Source organism: Geotrypetes seraphini, chromosome 10 (genome assembly GCF_902459505.1).
Source record: "Geotrypetes seraphini chromosome 10, aGeoSer1.1, whole genome shotgun sequence".
Classification (NCBI taxonomy): domain Eukaryota; kingdom Metazoa; phylum Chordata; class Amphibia; order Gymnophiona; family Dermophiidae; genus Geotrypetes; species Geotrypetes seraphini.
Window position 1 is genome coordinate 106,158,264 of NC_047093.1, and position 25,064 is coordinate 106,183,327.

At 44.1% G+C, this 25,064-nt stretch overlaps 1 protein-coding gene across 1 annotated transcript in view; it reads right to left on the reverse strand.

The window, feature by feature from the left end:
- Positions 1 to 558: 558 nt before the first annotated feature.
- Positions 559 to 25,064, reverse strand: part of LOC117367913 (discoidin domain-containing receptor 2-like) — a 235,372-nt gene continuing 210,866 nt past the window's right edge. Inside the window, exons 15-17 of the mRNA XM_033961001.1 lie at positions 23,007 to 23,241; positions 15,225 to 15,374; positions 559 to 4,823 (exon numbers count right to left, since the gene is read on the reverse strand). Of these exons, the coding sequence (XP_033816892.1) occupies positions 4,683 to 4,823; positions 15,225 to 15,374; positions 23,007 to 23,241 (526 nt within the window). The 3' untranslated portion in view covers positions 559 to 4,682. The remainder of the gene's footprint in view (positions 4,824 to 15,224; positions 15,375 to 23,006; positions 23,242 to 25,064) is intronic.

The window sequence follows — 25,064 nt, forward strand, 5'->3', positions numbered from 1 at the left end:
TCTTGTTAGGCGCAGCATGAATCGTTCATAAAGTTGAAAATAAGCAAGCAAAAATTTAAGGCCGATGCGTGCATGATTGAAGAGGCACAGCCCCTGAGGAAACTGTAAAGTAAAACGGTTGGGCAGCTGTCGGGTAAAAGCTAAGTGCTCTTCTTTATACAAATTTATAAATACACTATTGGTTGAACTTTGAGCCTGTCTGTAAGAATCAATACCAAATTGGACATTGCCTAACAAGACCAATGATGAACACATCACCCCTGTAAGGGGACGAAAAAATGTTTAAGTAGTGCCTTGGGTGTTTGAGGCCTTGTGTTGAAATTAGTTTGACTCTGTAGCAGTTTGTTCTCTGCAAGTTGGTCCCTATATCACAGGTCTTTATGGTCTTTGATCTATGACCTATGAGAAGGAGCTCTGAGCACATTATATAATTAATAATTTTCCTCCCTTTTACAAAACGGTAGCACAGACAACAGCTCTGATGCTCATAGGAATTCTATGAGTATCAGAGCTGTTACCGCTACGGCCAGCACTAAAATCTGTGCTATGGTTTTGTAAAAATGGGGGGGGGGGGGGGTGTTATTTATTAAACATTTATTAAAAGTTTGAATAATGGTATAACACTGATGGGTGTATTTACAAGAATAAGCTAGCACTATATTTTGAATATAATTGAGAATGCGGCAATTACAATCAAATTTTCCCCGAGGTTTTGATAGAATATTTAGCATATGTCAGAAATTAATTGGTAAAGACCTGCATCCAGTTACACTTCCAATATGCAAGTAATCTCCAAAAGAGCAAGAGACACCCAAGCCCTGCCCCCTCCCTTCAAAGTGGCACTTTTTTAAAGGGAAATCATGCAAAATTCATTGCATATCAATTCATTCTGTCTATAAGATTATTCAGTCAATATTGTGAAAGTAGTCCAGTATCAGTAACACAGTTCAATAATCTGCTCATTTCTCTTTTCTCATCTCCCAATTGTAAGGCACTGAAGAGCCATTTTTACACAATGACCTTTCTATAATCCTTGACATTCATGTTGTACAATTAAAAAAAAAAAAATCCAGTGTGGGAAAAATACAAGAACCCCCCCACCCAAAAACAAACCACACACATCAATTATAAATGAAAATTACACATAGTACTCCTTCTACCCATAGGAAACCAAACATATCCAGTCTCAGGTATGAGACAAGTGGATGAGTTACAGACACACAATCATGTCAGAAATTAGTAAAAGCAACTGTATCCAGCCATACAGTATATATATATATATATACACACACACACACACGCGTATACAGGTAATCGTTGAATGACAACTACATACAGTTCCGGCCAACTGGTCGTAACCCGATTTGGTTGTAAGCCAAAAAATGGCTGCTGTGTGTTCCCATGACAGCCTCACAAGATTGCCAAATCTTGTGGCAGTCTTGCAAGGTTGCAGCAGGAACGGCAGCCATTTTTTCAGCGAGACTGCATGGGCAGGAGTGTAAGAGGATCACTCCTGCCCCGATTCACCCTTTTGGAATGCCAGTCTTAGGTTGGCCCAGGGGGAAGCCTACGTTGGTTCCAGAGGGAGAGAGAATGACTGCAGTGGTCAGGCCTGGTTGTTAAGTTGAACAGTCGTAAGTTGGGCAGATTGTAAGTTGACAACTACCTGTATCTATCTATCTACCTATTTATTTTATTTACAGGTTGGGCCAAAGGTAGGTATACGAGGAGCCACTAAAAAGTTCTCAGTCCAACCAACAAAGTTGGGGCATTCTCCATCGAGAGCTATAGACTTAGCCCAGTGATTCTTCACTTTTTTAGTTCCGTCAGAAAACTATGGAACAAAAAAAGGGGAAAATCAATGGACTAAGTGTATAGCCCTCGATGGAGACTGCCCCAACTTTGTTGGTTGGGCTGAAAATTGTTCAACAGCCCTTTTTATTGTACAGGTGTCTTGAATAACATTTGTGTGAAGTTTTTCTATCAGTTACATCATTTTGCTTTTACTTGATTATTGTTCAGTAGTGTATTATCTAATTTAATCTAGTCTTCGATTTATATACCAGGTCATCTCCTGATGGAGCTTGACTCGGTTTACAAGTAATTAAAGACCAGAACAAAAGCAAACAAGAGCATAGGGTAAAATAAGTGTTGTAGGACAATCAATTTATTATACCTATTCAATACCTGTACAATAAAAAGAAATATAGTGGTACCTTGGTTTACGAGTATATTTCGTTCCAGAAGCATGCTTATAATCCAAAGCACTTGTATATCAAAGGGAATTTCCCCATAGGAAATAGTGGAAACCCAGATAATTCGTTGCACAACCCAAAAACTAATGTATAAAATAACCCAAAAACTAATGTATAAAATAAAAAGGAGAAAGACAACGAGCCACCAGAGGAGGAGGAAGAGGAGAAGAACCGTAGCCGGGGTGGCTCCCCGGTACTGCTGCTCATGTCTAATCAGCTGCCGTTGCTTCCGGGGATGGGCTCGGTACTGCTGCAGCTCACTGTTGCCTTTAAGGTGCAAGAAGCCCGTGCGGCATTGCTGTGTGGAGCAGAAGCGGTAAACCCACAGGCGGTGTTCGCCATACTTTCCCAGGCCTATAACGGTGGTAGTAGTGGAGGGCCTCACAGCTCTGCAGCGTCCCAGTGCCCAGCTCCGAGCACATCGCCGAGATCGTGGGGCAGCAGGGTTGGAAAGTCCGAATTGGGAGTAAATTGTGCGTGATGTGCTCAGCAGCGTGAAACGCATATATTGTGCGTATTTGACTGCCCGTTTTGCGAGTCAATGCTTGTTTTGTGAGTTAAAATTTTCTGGAGTGTTTTGCTCATCTTGCAAAACACTCACAAACCAAGGTTTGACTGTAATGAATAAATACTCTATACCTATTTTGGCCCACTCTGTTTGTACAGTATATATATATATATATATATGTACAGTGTGTGTATATATATATATATATATATATATATACACACACACACACACACACACACACAGGTGCCCACAAAAACACTCCTTGATTTTAAATGGTTACAAAAACAAAATTTATTGGAATATTCTTTTACCTTTGAAGCTACAGTTTCATCAACTCATAAAATTTCATATGGGATCTGTTGATTACATATACTTGATGTGTGCCCCACCTGTTACTTGGCAAACATTGATGCGATAATCGAGCTCAGACCAGACTTTCCGAAACTTATCCAGCATGATCACATTTATAGCTTCAGTGATGCGTTCCTGCAGATCATCCATAGTTGCGGGTAGTGGAGGTATGTACACTGTCTTTCATGTACCTCCAAAGGAAAAAGTCACAAATAGTAATGTCTGGTGATCTCGGGGACTACTTGAGGAACACCTGGTCATTTTGTCACGTTGCATTGTCTGAAGGTTGTAACTTCTGCACCAATTGCATCTTATAAGGGTGAAAGTGCAAGCGACCGTGTAAGATCTTGAAAACCATGCTTTTTGGGACATGTATTTGCTATCATGTTTTCAAAAACACATTCCAATAAGTTTTGATTTTGTAACCATTTAAAATCAAGGAGTGCTTTTCTGGGCACCCTGTATATATATATATATATATATATATATATATACACACACACATATATATATATATATATACCCTGTATACTATATATACATGTGTATATATATATATATATATATACATGTATATATAGTATTTGATAATAAAACTAAAACCTTGATCTTCTAACAAGCCCTATTATTAGCTAAATCAGCATCATGTAACTTTACAGATTTATTCCTGCCCTCTATGAAGGCAACAGTAACTGCTCCTGGTTCATAATAATTACGGCATTCTGTTTCCATTTCTAAGGAGAGTTTCTTAATGCAAATACCATTTTGATACCTTCACCCCACACTATATTGGTCCCACTGGATAACTAGTGACCTCCATCAGTCATGATTGTTACTTGAATGGGCAAGAATCCTTTGCTGGAAAATTCAACGGAGGGAAAGTTATACATATACATTTGTATACACATATACTGCCCCTACAAATTTGTGTGGATACATATCAATCTATATATGTATAATCTGATAGCTATACAAAATGTACACACACATACAAAATGTACTAACCATGTTGCAAACAAATTTAGTGGTGTTGCTTAAGCCACTTCTTCAGAATGTGCTGCTAACATACTGCATTGTAAAGTTGGCTTCCACTGGTGGAAAGCCATTGGCTGTTTGCAATACATTTCATTCTGCACCTACTCCCCACCTGAGAGAGCCCTCCTGGAAATGAGCTACTCCCTCTCTGATAATCTCAGTGCATCTTGTCTCTCTTCCAATGTCAACCATTCTTCTGATCCTTGTGATGATGGTAGACAGTGCTCTCTTTTCCTCCAGGATTCTTTCCTAAACACCTAAACCAGGGGTTGGTGTAGGGGAAGAGAGTACATCTTTCAGTATTTCCAGGAAGCCTGTTGAGGAGCAGAAGGCTGAGTTACTCAAATAGTATAAAGCAAAGTTCTCTGTAGAACATTACGGCACTGAGTAATCCATGGGGCAAAACTCCATTACAAGAGATTGCAGCCTAACAGAAGATGAATAAGGAAAGCCTCTTCTAGCAAAGACACAATGGAGTCAGTCTCTGCATACTAAACATCCACATCTTAAAACCCATGGTGTGCCAAGTCCTACACACTGGAGTTCAGTTGCTCTACTAGAAAGTGGTGGATGCTTTCAAAGTTGGGCCGGTCCTTTATATCCCGGTTCCAGCACTTCAACATTAAGTGGAAGAGTGGATTTGGACATGGAGGAGGCTGCGGGAGATAAATCTGTGGAAAGAGGAGAGATTGGATGCATTCAGTAAGTATGTCAAGAGACACAAAGACAGACTACCCCTTTCAGGGAAAGCATTTCATTTTTTTATTATTTGCTTTTAAATTTGCACTACAGTATATCAAATACATTTAGTAATATGACAAAAATGAACAAAGCAAATTAAGTATACTAGCCCACTTTATGGCTATCCACTGAGCAACATATCATATAAATCAGTGTTTCTCAACCCGCGGTACGCGTACCCTAGAGGGTACATGGACTGCCTGTTGGGGGTACGCGGCCTGGTCACCAATTTCTGCCTGTCCATCTGCCGCTGCTGCCGCTGGCACTCTAGCGTTCCTGCTCCTCCCCCCCACTACCTCAACAGTCTTCTTGGAGCTGCACTTGCTCCTTCAGTTTTCAACCTTCGGCAGTTCTCCTTCCGGTGGGCTAGAGAATGACACAGGGAAAAATTCTGTCCCCGTCACCGTCCCTGGACCACCATCCTCTGCACCGCCCCGTCCCCGCTGGTCCTTTCACCGCCCCGTCCCTGTCTCTGCCGTCCCCTCCACCGCCCCGTCACCGCTGTCTCTTTCACTGTTCTTATAGTATAATGGGAGACCTGGGCTTGTTTGGATGAAAAAAGAATTTTTAATCTTGGTTTAGCATAGAGGTGTCTCTTTAACAAAGAAGGCTTCATTGAATGGTTTAATAATGTTTCACCACATATCAAGCACAGAGGTAATGGAGAAATGCTCAGGTTTGAGGCAAATCCATATGATAAACACATTTTATCATATTTTCTCATTTTTGGTGGCAGTGACACATTTAAGTGCTCATGATCACAGCTTTTTGTTGTTTTGGATGAAGATGGCTCATCTGACCCTTCAAGTTGCACATTGTTCTGAGAGCCCTCTCTGGAAGCAGAGGAACTTTCTTTTAGTACAAAACGATCCATTGAAACTCCTTATTTATTTTATTTTAATTTTTTTAAAAAAAGGGGGGGGAATGCTATTTAAACTTTTCATACAACATTAGATACTTAAAAAGTACTTGTACTGATTAGTCACTATGGGCAAGCTCTCACACACGTCCCCTCCTCCTTCCAGTGGTCTGACATCTCCCCTCCCTTCCTCCTTTCTGGCCCCCCTTCAACTCCAATATTTCTCCCTCTCTCATCCCCGGGATCATGTGCAGCGTTTTTCACCACTGCCCACCGGCCCCATACTCATTCCTATCACCCCTCTCCAGCACCATTTCACATCTGTCTCTCCATCACTATGTCCAATATTCCCCAACCTTGCATCCCCTTCAGTCTGTCCCTCTGTCCCCTCTTCACCACCATATTCACTCAATAAACAATTAATCTGTGAAATTCCTTGTCAAATTCTCGTAAGAATTCGCGGAGCCAGTAAGGATGCTTCTCAGTACCAAGCAGCAGCAGCCGGTTAACAGCAGGGCAGGAACTTGGAAAGTTCACTCCTGCCCACTGCACCTCCACCGCAGATCACAAGATGAGGTACCTATGAGGCTAGGGCAGGGAGGGAGGATGCAGAATCTGACGGGAAAGGAAGGAAGGGTGTTGGGGGCAGAGTCTGACAGAGGAGGGGGGAAGGAAGGAAGAGGGCTGGTGCAATGCTTGACAGGGGGCTAGGGCAGGGAGGAAGGCGGGGGCAGAACCTTGCGGCAGCATGAAAAATAAATTCTGGGAGGGGGCATTGACCCGAATGTAAACCAAGACTCCCATTTTTGGGCCAATTTGTTGGCTCAAAAATCCCGTTTTATATTTGAGTATATACGGTACTTAGATTTCATCAAAGCCTTTGACACGGTTCCTCATGGGAGGCTCTTGAACAAACTTGAAGGGCTGAAGTTAGGACCCAAAGTGGTGAACTGGATTAGAAACTGATTGTCGGACAGATGCCAGAGGGTGGTGGTTAATGGAAGTCGCTCGGAGGAAGGAAAGGTGAGTAGTGGAGTCCCTCAGGGTTTGGTGTTGGGGCCAATCCTGTTCAACATGTTTGTGAGTGAAATTGCTGAAAGGTTAGAAGGAAAGTTTGCCTTTTTGCAGATGATATCAAGATTTGTAACAGAGTAGACACCGAGGAGGGAGTGGAAAACATGAAAAAGGATCTGCAAAAGTTAGAGAAATGGTCTAATATCTGGCAACTAAAATTCAATGCAAAGAAATGCAGAATAATGCATTTGGGGATTAATTAATAATCGGAAGGAACTGAATGTGCTGGGAGGTGAGAGGCTGATAAGCACGGATGGGGAGAGGGACCTTGGGGTGATAGCGTCTGAAGATGTAAAGGCGAAAAAACAGTGTGACAAGGCAGTGGCTGTTGCCAGAAGGATGCTAAGCTGTGTAAAGAAAGGCGTAACTAGTAGAAGAAAGAAGGTGTTGATGCCTCTGTACAGGACATGGGTGAGGCCCCAGTTGGAATGTTCAATTTTGGAGACCATGTCTGACGAAGTACATAAGAAGAAGTAGACGTGAAAAGAGACCACTCCACGCGCATCACACTATTCCTCAAATAGACACCAAACCCTCATATAAGCCTGAGAGGTGGAAAGCCTCCAGAACCCCAAGAGAGTTGAGATCACTGTATCTGAATACCCCTTCTTACCTAGACGACCCCTTTCAAGAACCAAGCCGTAAGACAAAAGGGACACGGATCGAATATTGGAATGGGACCCTGAGTTAGAAGGTCGTCCAAGAGAGGCAGAGGAAGAGGATCCGCTACCAGATGCCTCACCAGATCCGCGTACCACAGTTGTCGAGGTCAATTAGAACCACGAGGCCCGGATGGCGAATTATGCATAGAAGAACTCTGTCCACTAATGGCCACGGAGGGAACAGATACAACAGCCCCTCCATTGGCCATGGTTGAACCAGAGCATCCAGACCCTCGGCCTGACCGTCTCTGTGACGACTGAAGAAGCATGATGTTTTGGTGTTGACACTTGTGCCCATCAAGTCCATGAGGGACTGACCCCAAGACTGCATTAGCAACGGAAAAGCCACCGGGCTTAGACACCACTCTCTGGGATCTAGCACGTGATGACTTAGGAAGTCCACTTGAACATTCTCCACACCGGCTTGTGGGATGCTGATATTTCTTGAAGGTGCGACTCCACCCAGACCATGAGCAGAGTCACCTCCTGTGCCATCAAAGTGCTCCTGGTGCCACCCTGATGATGTACAAAGGCCACCGCCGTGGCATTGTCCCACAGAACCCTGACTAACTTGCCCATCAGAAAGGATTGGAAGGCTAGCAATGCCAGACGGATGGCTCTGGTCTCCAAGACATTGATTGACCAAGAAGCCTCCTCCATGGACCAGGTGCCCGGAGCTAAGTGACCTAGACACTGAGCTCCCCAACCGAGAAGACCAGCATCTGTGAGCAGCACCATCCACTGCGGCTGGTCCAGACTCGCCCCTTGTACAAGATGGGGGTTCTGGAGCCAATGAAGACTGCCCCGAGCTAAGCCTGGAAGCGGAATAGGGGATCCAGACTGTGCCTCTGAGGCGACCACCTCCGAAGAAGAGCATACTGAAAAGGACGCATGTGGGCCCATGACCACCTCACTATATCAAGGGAGACCGTCATCGACCCCTTTGCCTGAGGACACCGGGATGCTATAAGCAGGCGAATCTGAAATTGTAATTTGCTTATCCGGGCCTCTGGAAGGAAGACCTTCCCCAAGGAGGTGTTGAACAGGACCCCTAGATATTCCAGGTGCTAAGATGGAGACAACCAGCTTTTGGCAAGGTTGAATACTCATCCCAGCGACTGCAGAAACTCCAGCACCCGAGCCAGGATCCGAATGCTCTCCTGGAACGACTTAGCTCGAATCAACTAGTCGTCCAGATAGGGATGAACAAGAATGCCCTCATTTTGCAATGCCGCCACAACAACCACCATCACCTTGGTGAAAGTCCGCGGAGCCGTGGCCAAACCAAAGGGAAGTGCACAGAACAGATAATGTTGCCCCAAGATTGCAAAGCACAGGAAGTGATGATGGGAGGCCCGAATGGGAAAGTGCAAGTAGGCCTCGGTCAGATCTAGAGAGGTCAGAAACTCCCCGGCTGAACCGCCAGAATCACCAACCGCAGAGTTTCCATGCGGAAAGAAGGCACATGAAGAGCCCTGTTGACCCCCTGCAAAACCAGGATGGGTCGAAAGGTCCCTTCTTTCTTTGGCACCACAAAATAAATCGAGTACCAACCTGTGCCCCACTCCTGTGGGGGAACTGGAACCACTGCGTGGAGATCTAACAGTGTTTGAAGGGTCTGGTGAAAATCTTACTGCTTCCACACTACTTGCGAGGGAGAAGCTAGAAAACAGTCTGACAAGGACCAGGCAAACTCCAGAGCTTAGCCGTCTAGAATCATTTCCAGAATCCACTGATTGGACATGATGTCTGTCCACTTTGGATAAAATTCTTGCAGTCGTGCGCCCACCGGAACCAAGACGGGCAAGGAGTCATTGGGCAGGACGGGCAGCAGGGGACCCGGCGGGGTCGCTACCTGCACCCCGGTGGGCCCCACGAAAGGACTGTATGCGCAGGAAGAATCTGCCTCTAGAGAGCCCAGAAGATGGAGAAGAGGCAACCCCTCTACCTGAGTGGAAGCGGCGGAAATCACACCCATGCCCACAAGCAGCGCCAGCTCGAGCCAGCAGCCTAGGCCTATCCTCAGGCAAACGAGGCACTGTGGAATCAGTGAGAGTCTGAACCAACCTGTCCAGGTCCACACCGAACAAGAAAGATTCTTTAAAAAGAAAAATTTTGTCAACTTAGCCTTGGATGCCGAATCCACCGACCAAGCGCGATGCCACAAGGTATGGCGTGCCGCCACTCCAAAGTCCAAAGACTTGGCAGAAGCTCGCAAGATAAGAAGCACCCAAATCAAGTCTTGCAACCTCTCGGTTTATCAAGGTTCAATTCACCTCTTTACAGCCACTAGCCCGCCACACAACGCCACCTGGACCGACAGAGCTGTCACATCAAAACTCTGTTTAAGGAGGGACTCCAACTTATGCTCCTCTGGGTCCTTCAAGGTCGCACCGCCCTCAACAGGCACGGTATGCCTCTAAGAAATGGCTGAGACCACCGCGTCCACTACGGGTGACTTCAAAGTGTCCCTATCCACTTAGGAATGGGATACAGGCAGGCCATAGAGCGCGTAAAAGGGGCTTCCAGCACCTGCCACTGTATGAGCATAAGATCCCGAATATCCTGAAGCATAAGAAACGTGTGGGAAGCAGAGCATATCCCCTGAAGCAAGGGGTCCACCATATGCGGGGGCTCTGACACGGTGTCTTCAAAGTGCAAATCCGAGGAGACCTGCAGAATTAACTCATGAAGCTCATCCCGCTGAAAAATGCGCACCACAGACGCATCTTCGTCAGCTGTGGGGTGCTCGAACCCCTCGTGGGCGAAATCCAACCCCCCAAGAGAATCCTGGAAGGTCCAGGTCCTCATCAATAACATCTTGCTCCTCTGGATAAAAACCCTCATCCCAAGGGTGTTTGGATGAGAGAGGAGTAGAGGGGGGAAAACTGCCACTGTGTGGGGCCGCGCCAGGAAATACGTCGAGGATAACTCCCCCTTCCCCCCCCCCCCGGAGTGGACACAGAACCTCTTACCGCCAGCAAATAAGATTTTCAAAGTGCTAACAAAAATTAAGGGGGAAAGACCTCTGGCAGCCCCAAGGGACTCCCTGCCCCTGCAGAGGACCCTATTACCAGAACAGGGGGAAGGCCACCTGAGGTAACTGAGAGTAAGGAGGATGTTCCCGCTGAAAAAGGACCGAAACCGCCAAAATCGAAGTTCCTACGGCCTACTGCATCTGAAAAGTCCTTTAAAAGTGCTCATTGTGCCGGAAAATGCCCTAGCTGAAATAAAAAGTGCTAGTAAGTTGAGAAAAACACAAAATAAACAGGCAGTTTTACAGGGAAATGAGCCCTGTAGACCGGCACACCTCAGGATTTGTTTTTTTTTCTTCAATCAGAACAGACTCCACGGCTCTCAAGCTGGAGGGCTGACCAACCAGGGGGCCAGCCCGCCTGCTGAGGCACCTCTACAAAAATATGGGAGGTGGGGGGAGGGACCCAGCACAAGACCCCCGAGGTTGGATGAATCCCCAAACAGGACCCATCCAAGTTCTATCCTGCACAAAAAGGGGAACCAGGAGTCCAAACACAAAAATCCAACAATGCTAAGAGGGGAGCCGAAATTACCACTCTGCTACCAGAGACTGAGAAAGACTGGATCAGTAGAGGGGAAGCTGTACTGATATACAAGTTTGATCTCAGTCTCCACCTGCTGGTAGCAGTGAGTTATAATACCCATCCGTAAGGAACGATACAGAAACAAAGATTAAAATGTTATAATGCCCTTGTATCGTTCTGCCATCCTCTGATGATTTAGTTAAATTTTTTTAGCACCAAGGTAGCAGCATTCTTAAGATCTTCTTGCTCATCCTGTTTACAAAGCATGGCACTTCATTCTAATTTTAAAGAAGAAGGGGTTCATGCAGATATGTTGGTCCACATTTGATAAACTGGACTGGCAAGTCTTTATCAAATTATTCCAAAGATATGCACCATCCTACTGTTGGCTAGCCTCTTGCCATCCTGATTTGATGACTGTTGCACCATTAGAATTTAAATTGAAATTATTTGAATGGATTATTGATTCCTTAAATGTTGGTAAATTCCCATCAGAGGATGGAAATATAATCATTACTCCAATAATTAAAAATACTAAAGAATCTATATCAATGCCATCTAACTACAGACCAATAGCATCAATCCCCTTCTTTGTAAAAATCATGGAAAGTTTGGTCCACATTCAATTGATTAAACATCTAGAGCAACACTCATTACTTCATACCTCACAATCGGGATTTAGATCCTATTATAGTACTGAAACGGTAATAGCTGCATTATTGATCTAAAAAGTTTACTAAGCAAGGGCAGTAATGCACTGGTGCTCCAATTTGATCTCTGTAGTGCCTTCGATCTTGTAGACCACACTAATCTGTTGATTTGCTTGGATGCATTAGGTATCCAAGGAAATGTACTATATATTCATGGTTTAAAGGATTTTTAGAAACTAGACTTTACCAAGTCAGGTTTAAGACTCAGCTCTCCTTGATTTGGAGAAACCCATGTGGTGTCCCTCAGGGATCTCCTCTTTCACCTACATTGTTTAATTTTACCTTTCATCGTTAGGATCGTGTTTGAGTAGTTTGGATATTGTAATGTTCAGCTACGCCGACGACATCATTATTGTAATACCCTTTAACTCAGTTCTATCTCAGATCACCACTAAAATTGAAACCATAATGAAACAGATGCCCATTTGGATGCATCAATTTAAACTTAAACTCAATCCTGACAAAACTAAATTTTTCGTGACGTCTCTTAGTAAAACTCTTCCTGAATCCTCCATTAGTATAAATTCAACTACATATACAATTCATTCAACGATCAAAATATTAGGAGTTGTTTTAGATCAGCATCTCACCACGAAGACTCAGATAGATGCAATAGTACGTAAAAATTATTTCACCTTATGGAGGTTACGAACAATTAAATCCTATTTTGAATTTGCTGCTTTTTGACTATTAGTATTACTGAGTCTTCTTGATTACTGCAACATTGTCTATTTGATAATCATTAAGAAAGTATTAGGGAGACTGATACTAATACAGAACACAGCGGTCAGGCTGATCTATGGCCTGAAGAAATATGGCCATGTCACATTCGATTAATGGAAGCTCGGGTGCTGTTTAAGCTGGGTTGTTTTTGCTACAAAGTGCTGTATGGATCAGCTCCTCCTTATTTGGTCAATAGATTTTCCTTAGCTTCATATAAACATAGCAGAAAAACTCATCCTTTGTTTAATTTTCCTTCTGTCCAAGGTTGTAGAAGTAAAAAAATGTCTTGATCATACACTAGCGTACCAAACAGCTTCTCACGACAAATAATTTTGAGCGTTATTCTTATAAACATTTTAGAACACAGCTGAAGACTTATCTTGAATTGAATTATATTATTATATTAAATTGAATTATATTATTATATTGAATTGGAAGTAAATACAATCAAATATCCCATACAGAGCACTCTAAAAATTCTAGGAATACAATTAGATAGACGCTGCACTATGCAGACACAGATACACAAAGTCATACAGAAGGCATTCTTCACCATGCGAAACCTAAGAAAAATAAGAAATTTCTTTACCAAAGAACACTACAAGATCATTGTACAATCCCTCACACTCAGTAACTTGGATTACTGCAACAGCCTCTACCTAACATGTCCTAACAATATGATAAAACAACTACAGACAGTTCAGAACACTGCCATCACTCATCTACTGTCTCAGCAAATTTGACCACATCACTCCCGCCTATATAGACTCTCACTGGCTTCCGATAAAAGCAAGAACTCAATTCAAGTTCTATTGTCTGCTGTTTAAGATAACCCACGGAACTGCCTCCTGTTACCTAAACAACCGCCTAAACCATTACCGCTCATCCAGATCAAGAAGAACTCAAAACCTATTCACCTTCCCACCTAATAATGGAACCCGTCTTAAGAAACTATACGACAGCCTTCTAGCGACACAGGCAGCAAAAATTGACCCCACAATCACCAAACTAATGATCAATACAACAGACATCAAAGTGTTTTCGAAAAGAAATCAAAACATTTCTATTCAGAAAACACGTCATTACCAACTAATATCCTCCCTTTATGCACAAGCTCTCCCTCGATAGAATAACACATTAATTCAATTCTTAGAACCTTTCCTATCATACATACTCTGATTCCTATATAAACATTTTCCACACTATCCAATAAATTTCTTACTTCATTATTAGGTAACTTCCAATCTGTAAACCGTATATACTGATAATCTCCACTATATTCTGTTATCACTTGATTCCCTTGATTTGTAATTCTCAAAATTGAATCCTCTACCACACCATTTAATGTACACGAATCACTGTTATGTAATTTATCTAGATAATCTTTATTACGCAATTCTTTTGGTAATTCCTATAATTTGTATTCCGCCTTGAACAATATATAATGTATAATGTATTCGAAATTAATTTTCCTATGAACTGTTTTCCTACCTTCTTCTACTCTATGTTTATAACCTAACTAATTTATTTTTCTCAAGTACTTTAGCAAGAATGTGAGCCTTTGGGACAGTCAGGGAATTCTAAGTACTTTCTCTTCATCTTAATTAATCTTACTTATTGCATTTCTTCTGTTTCTACTGTAAACCGCTTAGAACCTCACGGTACAGCGGTATATAAGAAATAAAATTATTATTATTATTATTATCTATTTTCCAAGTATCTGATTAATTAATTCATTTGTACTATGCTTATCGTTAATAGTCTTTTGCAAACCGCGTTGAACTTGTGGTTACGCAGTTAACAAGCACAATGTACTGTAATGTTGAATACTGTGTGCAGTTCTGGTTGCTGTATCTCAAAAAAGATATAGTGGAATTAGAAAAGGTACAAAGGAGGGCAATAAAAATGATAAAAGGATGGGACATCTTCCCTATGAGGAGAGGCTAAAGCGGCTAGGGCTCTTAAGCTTGGAGAAGAGATGGCTCAGGGTGATATGATAGAGGTCTATAAAATAATAAGTGGAATGGAAAGGGTAGATGTGAATTGCTTGTTCACTCTTTCCAAAACTACTAGGACTAGGGGACATGTGATGAAGCTACTAAGTAGTAGATTTAAAACAAACCAGAGAAAATATTTCTTCACACAATCTGTAATTAAACTCTGGAATTTGTTGCTGGAGAATGTGGTGAAATCAATTAGCTTAGTGGGGTTTAAAAAAGGTTTGGATAATTTCCTAAAAGAGAAGTCCATAGGCCATTATTGAGATGGCTTGGGGAAATCCACTGCTTATTCCTAGGATAAGCAGCATAGAATCTGTTTTGCTACTTGGGATCTAGCTGGGCACTTGAGACCTGGGTTGGCCACTGTTGGAAATAGGATACTGGTGTTGATAGACCTTCAGTCTGTCCCAGTATGGCAATTCTTATGTTTTTATGACTGAAAATCACAGCTGAATGCAGCCCTGGAAGTTCTGATATGAAGATCTGTTTCTAATCTTTTTTAGCAGTTGGATGGGTCAATGTGTGCTGAAGTATTACTGTCACACTTTCTAGTGGTCCTGTATCAGCCTGTTCTGATATCTGAAGTGCTAACAGCAACTTTGGGGAAGACCCACACCTGCTTTTCCTTGTGCTGGAAGCTAATTTGGAACTTGCCTTTGCTGCACTTCCAGGCACTTGATACAGTCATGGGAGCTTTGATTTTCCTGCCTTTCCTGGTACTGTACAATCAGGAGATGTATTACCTGCCGCCCCTGGTTCCGAAAAAACTCTCCTGTATTCTCAATGACCTGCTCATCGGGCAACAGGCTGTAAGGCTGCTCTTTGCACAGGGTGAACATCTCCCACAGTGTGACCCCAAATGCCCAGACATCACTTGCAGTGGTGAACTTGCCCTGTGGAAAGTAAAAGAGAGAGAGAAAAAAGAAAACATGGGCCACCAGAACCTTCAGCTCACAATATGTGAAAACAATTAACATGAGCAACAGACTGAAGGGTACACATATACAGTTTATCTATAATTTGATGCACCTCTATTAGACATAGCTGACATAGTAATTTACAAAGGGTACAAATCTATAGTTAAATAGTTATGTAAAGTTACAATTATCCATATCAAAGAGAGAGAGAGTAAAAAGGCTTACTATTAATTATTTCTGTAGCGCTACCAGACGTACGCAGCATTGTACAGAGTCACAAAGAAGAAAACAGTCCCTGCTCTAAACAGCCAAGACATACAAATATGATTTCATGGATATAATTAAGGGGAATGGTTAATCAGCTAGCTGGATTGGTGGGGAGAATCTTACACTATTGCTATGTGTATTGTGTGTCTTATACTGCTGCCCATCCAGTACCATGTTTGTGATTTAATAGGGGGGGTGCACTGCTGTTGCTTGTGGCATGTAATTAAGGGATGCTCACTGTTGCCAATGTTGTACTGTACATTTTGGGGGATTAGTATGCTGAGAAATTTAGACAATTTGTTTCTAGCCATTTAAACTAGAGGGTGGGGGGTGGTGTATTTATGACATATAATTATGGAGGCCACCGCAGCAAAAGACAAGATGAGATGGTAGTACAGATAGCAACGTAAACAATATTAGCAACCCATTTCTTAGCAATGTAACAGGAAGTGAAACTAAACATAAACCTATACAAAAAATGAGTTTACCACTGAAAGATAGCTGGAAAGCAGTGACCACAAACGCTCGCAGTCTAAGCAACAAAATTCCATGATCTGCAAGCCCTGATGTTAGAGGCAAGCCTAGATATTGTTGCTATCACAAAGACATCATTCAGTGACTCCCATGGATGGGATGCAAACATACTGGGAAGGTCAGAGATGGTCAAAGATGTGGAGGAATAGCTTTGTATGTAAAGATCGATATCCAAGTGACTGAAATGCGTTCAATTCTGGTCTCTTTATCTCAAGAAAGATATAGTGGCGCTAGAAAAGGTTCAAAGAAGAGCGACCAAGATGATAAAGGGGATAAAGGGGGGGTGGGAACGTATCAAAGCGAGTTTCCATTATTTCCTATGGGGAAACTCGCTTTGATATACGAGTATTTTGGTTTACGAGCATGCTTCTGGAACGAAATATGCTCGTAAACCAAGGTTCCACTGTATTTGAAATCGCCCACTTGTCTTTGAAATGAGAAAACGGTAAGAAGGTCCCCGTGTCCGCGTCTATCGTATCCCATAGTGTGACTGCCCCCTGAGAGTCTGACCTCGGTTCCTGGGAAAATGGCAGAGGCACTGATAAAAGAAAACATCGATGAACATTTTGAAAGAAACGAACTTCTGATAACCAGCCAACATGGTTTCTGCAGGGGGAGATTGTGCCTGACTAACTTATTGCACTTCTTCGAAGGAATCAACAAACGGATGGACAGAGGAGACCCCATAGACATCATATACCTAGATTTCCAAAAAGCCTTTGACAAGGTGCCTCATGAACGCCTACTCCGGAAACTGAAGAACCATGGGGTAGACGGAGACGTACATAGATGGATCAGAAACTGGTTGGCGGGTAGGAGTGAAGGGCCACTACTCGGACTAGAGAAGGGTCACGAGTGGTGTTCCGCTGGGCTCGGTGCTTGGGCCACTGCTATTTAATATATTCATAAATGCTCTAGAAACAGGGACGAAGTGTGAGATAATAAAATTTGCGGACGACACCAAACTATTTGTGGAGCTCAGACTAAAAAGGACTGCGAAGAATTGCAAAGGGACTTGAACAAACTAGGGGAATGGGCGACAAGATGGCAGATGAAGTTCAACGTTGAGAAATGTAAAGTATTACATGTGGGAAGCAGAAACCCGAGGTACAACTATACGATGGGAGGGATGTCATTGAATGAGAAACATAGAAACATAGAAATTGACGGCAGAAAAGGGCCACAGGCCATCGAGTCTGCCCATACCAACGACCCACTCCCTGACTTCTACTCCCCTATAGATCCCACGTGAATATCCCATTTCCTCTTGAAATCCAACACGCTGCTGGCCTCAATCACCTGCTGAGGCAGCTCGTTCCAATGATCGACCACCCTTTCGGTGAAGAAATACTTCCTAGCATCACCTTGAAACTTCCCTCCTCTGATTTTCAGCGAGTGCCCTCTGGTTACCGAGGGCCCTGTAAGACTGAAGATATCATCTTTCACCTCTATATGCCCTGTGATATACTTAAAGGTCTCAATCATGTCCCCCCTCTCTCTTCGCTCCTCCAGTGAGTACATCCGCAATTTTTTTAACCTTTCCTCATACGTGAGATCCCTGAGCCCCAAGACCATCCTGGTAGCCATACGCTGAACCGACTCAACTCTCAACACATCTTTCCGGTAGTGTGGTCTCCAGAATTGAACACAATATTCGAGATGGGGTCTCACCATGGATCTGTACAGTGGCATTATGACTTCAGGTTTTCTGCTGACAAAACCCCTCCGGATGCAGCCCATCATTTGTCTTGCCCTGGACGAAGCCTTCTCCACCTGATTGGCAGCCTTCATATCATCGCTAATGATCACTCCTAAATCACGTTCCACCGTGGTCCTGGACAAGGTTTCACCATTTAGTGAGTAAGTTCTGTGTGGATTTTTTTTGCCTAGGTGCATTACTTTACATTTTTTAGCATTGAAGCCTAGCTGCCATGTTGATGACCACTGTTCCAATTTCTGTAGGTCTTGCATCATAAAGTCAGGAACACTGCCTTTGCCTACTATGTTGCATAGTTTGGCGTCGTCGGCAAACAGTGATACTTTTCCTCTAAGCCCTTGGGTCAAATCTCCTATGAATAAATTGAATAGAATCGGCCCTAAGACGGAGCCCTGAGGTACTCCACTCGTTACTGCTGATGTTTTGGAGGGGGTACCGTTTACCATTACCCTTTGAAGCCTACCATCTAACCAATCCTTTACCCATGCAGTGAATGTATCCCCTAATCCCATCGATTTTAGTTTGTTCAACAGCCTGCGGTGTGGGACGCTATCAAAAGCTTTGCTGAAGTCCAAATATATCACATCCAGGGACTCCCCGGCATCCAGACGACTGGTACCCAAGAAAGGGATTTGGGGGTAATGGTAGACATGATAATGAAGCCGACGGCACAGTGCGTAGCGGCCGCTAAGAGAGCGAATAGAATGCTAGGTATAAACAAGAAGGGTTCTACCAGAACGAAAGAAGTTATCCTGCCGTTGTATCGAGCGATGGTACATCCGCATCTGGAGTACTGCGTCCAATATTGGTCGCCGTACCTTAAGAAGGATATGGCGTTACACGAGAGGGTTCAGAGGAGAGCAACACGTCTGATAAAAGGGATGGAAAACCTTTTATATGCTGAGAGATTGGAGAAACTGGGTCTCTTTTCCCTGGAGAAGAGGAGACTTAGAGGGGATATGAAAGAGACTTACAAGATCATGAAGGGCATAGAGAGAGTAGAGAGGGACAGATTCTTCAAACTTTCAAAAAATTAAAGAACAAGAGGGCATTCGGAAAAGTTGAAAAGGGACAGATTCAAAACGAATGCTTTACCCAACGTGTGGTAGACACCTGGAATACGCTTCCAGAGGACATAATAGGGCAGAGTACAGTACTGGGGTTTAAGAAAGGATTGGACAATTTCCTGCTGGAAAAGGGGATAGAAGGTATAGATAGAGGATTACTACACAGGTCCTGGACCTGTTGGGAAGCCGCATGAGCAGACTGCTGGGCACGATGGACCTCAGGTCTGACCCAGAGAAGGCATTGTTTATGTTCTTATGTAAGAAGCATAGAGTTTAGAACAGAACCCCGGGAAAAATTAGGATTGCCCATCAGCTGCAAAAGAGGGAACACCACAGGCATTTTCCCCTGTGCTCTGCACCACGCTGTACAAAATGGGTGCAGAAACCTCAGTTTAGATACTAAATCGCCTCCCGAAAGTCAGGGAAGGTGTAGGAAGCGCACCAACCCATCATCAACCCCAGAGGAGAGAACCTAGCGGACTCCGTCACCCCCTCGTGAATGAAACACATAAGGGTTGCCACATTATATGCCCTAATATCCGGGAGACCCAACCCCCCCTACCTACGATCAATTTCTTATAGTTGATCTGCACCGATTGATTTTGCCAAATAAGTGTCTGAGCATATCATAATCGCACTAAAGGTGATATGGTTAATATAATATATCAGTTGAGACAACTTGAATAGGATATACATTAAAAGCAAGTCTGTGATTCAACTAAAATTCAATACAAAGAAGTGCAGAGTAATGCATTTGGGGATTAGAAATCGGAAGAAGCCATATGTGCTGATATGCACGGATGGGGAGAGGGACCTTGGGGTGATAGTGTCTGAAGCTCTAAAGGCAAAGAAAAAGTGTGACAAGGCGAAGGCTATTGCCAGAAGGATGTTAGGCTGTATAGAGAGAGGTGTGACCAGTAGAAGAAAGAAGGTGTTGATGCCCCTGTACAGGTCAATGGTGAGGCCCCACTTGGAGTATTGTGTTCAAGTTTAGAGACTGTATCAGGCAAAGGACGTAAGAAGATTTGAAGCAGTCCAGAGGAAGGTGATGAAAATGGTAGGAGGTTTGCACCAGAAGATGTATGAGGAGAGAATGGAAGCCCAGAATATGTATACCCTAGTGCAGTGGTCTCAAACTCATGGCCTGGGGGCCACATGCGGCCCACCAGGCACTATTTTGAGGCCCTTGGTATGTTTATCAGAATCACAAAAGTAAAATAAAACAATTTCTTGATCATATGTCTCTTTAGCTATAAATTAGAATATTATTATTAAGACTTAGCCAAAAGGAAAGATTTATAAACTATAAAGAGTTTTACCTCATGCAGAATTGTCATTTCTTTAATAAGACATTAACTATTTTTTCTGAGGCTCTCCGAATACCTACAAATCCAAAATGTGGCCCTGCAGAGGGTTTGAGTTTGAGACCACTGCTCTAGAGGAAAGGAGGGACAGGGGAGATATGATTCAGATGTTCAAATACTTCAAAGGTATTAACATAGAACAAATTTTTTTTCCAGAGAAAGGGAAATGGTAAAACCAGAGGGCATAATTTGAGGTTGAGGGGTGGTAGACTCAAGAGTAATGTTAGGAAAATCTTCTTTAAGGAGAGGGTGATTGTTGCATGGAATGCGCTTCTGAGGGAGGAGGTGGAGAGGAAAACTGTGACAGAGTTCAAACAAGCGTGGGATGAACACAGAGGATCTCTAATCAGAAAATAATGGGTATATATTGAAGGAACTAAGGCCAGTACTGGGAAGACTTGCAGAGTCTGTGTCCTATATATGGACATTCAGTTGAGGACAGGCTGGGGAGGGCTTTGACGGCTGAGATGGGCTAGAGTGAACTTTGGCAGAGACTCCAGTAGATAAAACCTAAGTACACTACCGGGCAGGGCTCTGGGTTTCTGGCCCAGAAATATCTAACAAAAATGACCATTTAAATTAAATGATTAATTTATGGAGCATGTATGGTTGGGCTGACTGGATGGACCATTTAGGTCTTTATCTGCTGTCATTGGCAGTAGAACGCTTTTTGGTTTGGGGGGCCCAAAAGTTCTGCCCCAGACTCTGCCCCCCTAATAATAGTACCAATTGTAAATGCCATTTCCTCCATTAATTTTTCATATACACACAGTATAATCTTATTAATAATACACAATGGTAACCACAAAATTAAACTACACAAAGCACACTCTTTTTCCCCTCTCTACCACTGCACAGCATTTCTTCCTCTCTCCTCCATCCCCATATGCAATGAATTCCTCTCTCACTGTCCACCATCTCTCTCTCATTCCTTCCCTTGCTGCAAAGGGAGTGGGGAAAGAGAGGCAGAAAGGGATCTAGGGTGCCTCTCTCCCATCCCTTCTACTGCCATATCCAATATTTCTCTCTCTCTTATACCCCGGACTGTGTGCAGCATCTTTTGCCTCTGCCCACCAACCCCATGTCCAACATTTCTACTTCTATCACCCCTTTCCAACTCCATGCCACATCTCTTCCTTCATTCTCTCTACCATCATATCCAACATTCCTCTCTCTTGCATCCATTTCCATCTGTCCCACTGTTTCCTCTCCACCACCACATTCAACATTTCTCCTTCTCATCTCTCTCTACCTTACTCCTCTCTCATCACTATGTCCAATAATTCTCCTTTCTTCCTTTCTCCATGTACACCATCTCTTTCCTTTCCACCCTCAGATCTAACATTTCTCCCTCCCCTCCTTCCATCCCCAAATCCAATTCTCTCCCTTTCTCTTCCCAACTGCCCGCCCATGCAATATCTCTCCCTTTCCAACCATCCTATTCTCCTATTCTATATATCTCCCTCCCTCTAAACCACCCCTAGGTTCACCATCTCTGCCTTTCTCTTTCCAAATGTCTTCCCTTCAAGTATCTCATTCCCCTTTCCTTCACAGCACCCCATGCACAACTACTCTCTTTCCACAACATTGCCTGCCATCTCTCTCTCTAGTACCCTCTCTTTCTGGCCCTATATGTTTTCCACTTCACTCCCCACCCCTAGTCTAGCATGTCTTGGAAACCCATCCCCCATTCTACCTTATAAAAGACAGCCCAGAGGGCTTTCTGGTCCGGCACATCCTCCCCCCTTCAACTCCCCTCACATCCGTTTTTGTAGCAGGGGAATGTCGGCTGTGGCAGCAACTCTAAAACACAGCCTGCGGCCTCCCTTTGCACTTTCCTTATGCCATGCTCCGCCTAAGCTGAAAACAGAAGTAGCGTCATTAGTAGGCAGAGTGCGGCACAAGGAAAGTGCGGAGGGAGCCTGCAGGCTGAGTTTCAGAGTTGCTGCCACAGCCGACATTCCCTGTCACAAAAATGGATGGGAGCGGAGGTGAAGGCGATGTCAGGCTCACGCGCTTAAAAGGGAGAGGATAAGCCAGCCCATTTCGGCCCCCCCCCCGAGCCATGGGGCACAGAGTAGCTGCCTCGTTTGCACTCCCCCTAACGCCAGCCCTGCCTCTCCACTCTTGCCCACCCGCCGCGTGTCTACCTTTAATTTTTTAGAAAAGTGTTGCGGCCCCGGAACCTGCTCTCCACTGTGGCCCACTCTCTCTGACCACTTCCTGTTTCCGCTAGGGCTTGCTGTAGTGGAGAGCAGAAGCTGGGGCTGCAACGCTTTTCTAAGAAATTACAGATAGACATGCGGCGGGCGGGAGGAGCGTATGCCAGCGAAGGAGTGTGGCAGAGACTGCCGACCAGCAGGCACGCTGGCCAGTTGCAAGGTACTGCTCCCAGCCTCGCAAGAAGTGTTCCCCCACAGGATCCCCCATACGACATGCAATTTTGGGGGAGGCCATGGCCCCTGTGGTCCCCCCGTTCCAACGCCTATGTCTGCCATCATTAATATATAACTATTTTACACCAGAAGCATGCACTGCTATTGCAAAGAAGCAAATAAGCTTCTAGAAAGTCTGTCCCTGATTCTTAAGGAAAAAGTTATGTACTATGACATTTCTGGGGGGGGTGTTTGTATTTTTCCCTTCCCCAAGAAACACTTACCAGCAGGATACTTTCCCAGGCCATCCAGCGAATAGGAAGCACTGCTCGGCCCTGGATTCGATAATAATCCCCACTGTATAAATTCCGGCTCATACCAAAATCTGCTATCTTGATTGTGAAGTTATTTCCTACCAAGCAGTTGCGGGAAGCCAGGTCTCGGTGTACAAAGTTCAGAGATGCCAGGTATCTCATTCCCGAGGCAATCTGTGTGCTCATGTGGAGCAAATTCTTACAGCTGAATTTCCAACAAGACAAAACCAATTTAGTTACTGTCACATTATAAAATTGGAATCACCAATCCAATGGTCTCATAGTAGTATATCATGAGTCTACCTAGTCCTAGACCATACTTAAGAAAAATTTCATTAGATAAGAGCCCTTTGGTTTTGAAGTTCTCTACATGATATCCCGAGCCCAGTTTGAACACAACTGTGGTGAGGCAATTTGGCTTTGAGGAATTTGGAAAGAGATATTCCTAGTGAGATTTTATTGATTTGGCTAATCAAAGAGTTTTTGAGCTACTGACTAGTCTGAATCCACTAACAATGTAGTGTCCATTGGGTAGTACTGAAGCTATAGGGGTAATTATAAAAGGGTGCCTACTTTTAGGTGCCAAGACCGCACCTATTTGTAATGTAATGTAATGTAATTTGTTTCTTATATACCGCTACATCCGTTAGGTTCTAAGCGGTTTACAGAAAATATACATTAAGATTAGAAATAAGAAAGGTACTTGGAAAATTCCCTTACTGTCCCGAAGGCTCACAATCTAACTAAAGTACCTGGAGGGTAATAGTGAAGTGAAAAGTAGAGTTAGAGGAAAAATAAAAATAAAATAAACATTTTAAAAAGACAGCATTGATCTAAATACTTTGGAAGGTAGAAGAGAGGAGAGAAAGGAATAGAAGCAGAATGGGTCAGCGTCAGTGATGAAGTGGAGCAAGTAAGTTTAGGAGGAGCGATTGACGTATCCAGAAAGGGCTTCTTCTGGCCAACAGTCCCAGGATGCCTATGTCTCCTCCCCTGCGATGTTCTCCCATCCATGCATTCCCTCCCAGACACACTGCCCGTGCCCCAGCCGCTCCAAGGAGGCTGCCCCAGATGAGGTCCACGGTGAATGCAGGATTCTCTCCTCTGCGGGAAAGCCGCCCGGAGCCTATTCTATAAAAAAAAGTCAGTGCCTACATAACAGGTCAAACACGTGCCTATATTTTAGGTGTAAGCACCTACATTAGTCATAGAGCTGGTGTACATTCCTAGGCAACAGCAGGGGGCTTGAGAGAAGGCTTGGTATGGTAGAGGACTTCCATGAATCTAAAAACCAAGGGATGTACAGATAGTGGTTTCTTGTCTAATGGTGAGTGAAAGTCACTAATATAAGGTGACCATATGTCCGGTTTTCAACGGGACCGTCCCATTATCGGACCGACCGTCCCGTTGTTCCAAGCCACCGCTTTGGGATGCCAAAATGTCCCGTTTTCAGGGACAGCGTCCCGAAGGTGTGTGCGGGGTCAAAGGGACGGTCGGTCCAGCGCCAAACCCCCGCAGTGTTCTCTGTGCCTGCTTGCCACTGTGTTCTCCGCACTCTAATCCTGTTGCTGCCGCCGATGTTCCTTCCCGGGCTGACTCCGCCGATGTTCTTTCCCGGGCTGACTCCAGCATTCAAATTGAACCCACGCTCTGGGGCTCTAACGTGTGCGTGCCGGCTTCCCTTCTCTTCCCTCCGATACCGGAAGTTACGTCCCGGGGGGGAGGAGAAGAGAAGGGAAGCCGGCACACACACATTCGAGTCTCAGAGCAGGAGTTCACTACGGGCAGCAACGGAGGGAAGCTAAGGGAGACACGGAGGAAAGCTTACAACTTGCTTTGGGCCTTTCTCGCTGCTGGGTCTGACTCCTGCCTACTTTCTGTTTCCGCGAAGGCAGGAACCGGCAACGAGGAAGGCCCGAAGCAAGGAAGAGCAGCAAGTTCTAAGCTTCCCTCTGTCGCTGACCTATGGAAGATTGGTCAGCGATGGAGGGAAGCTTGCGACTCTGCTGATTGGAGGGATGGAAAGAG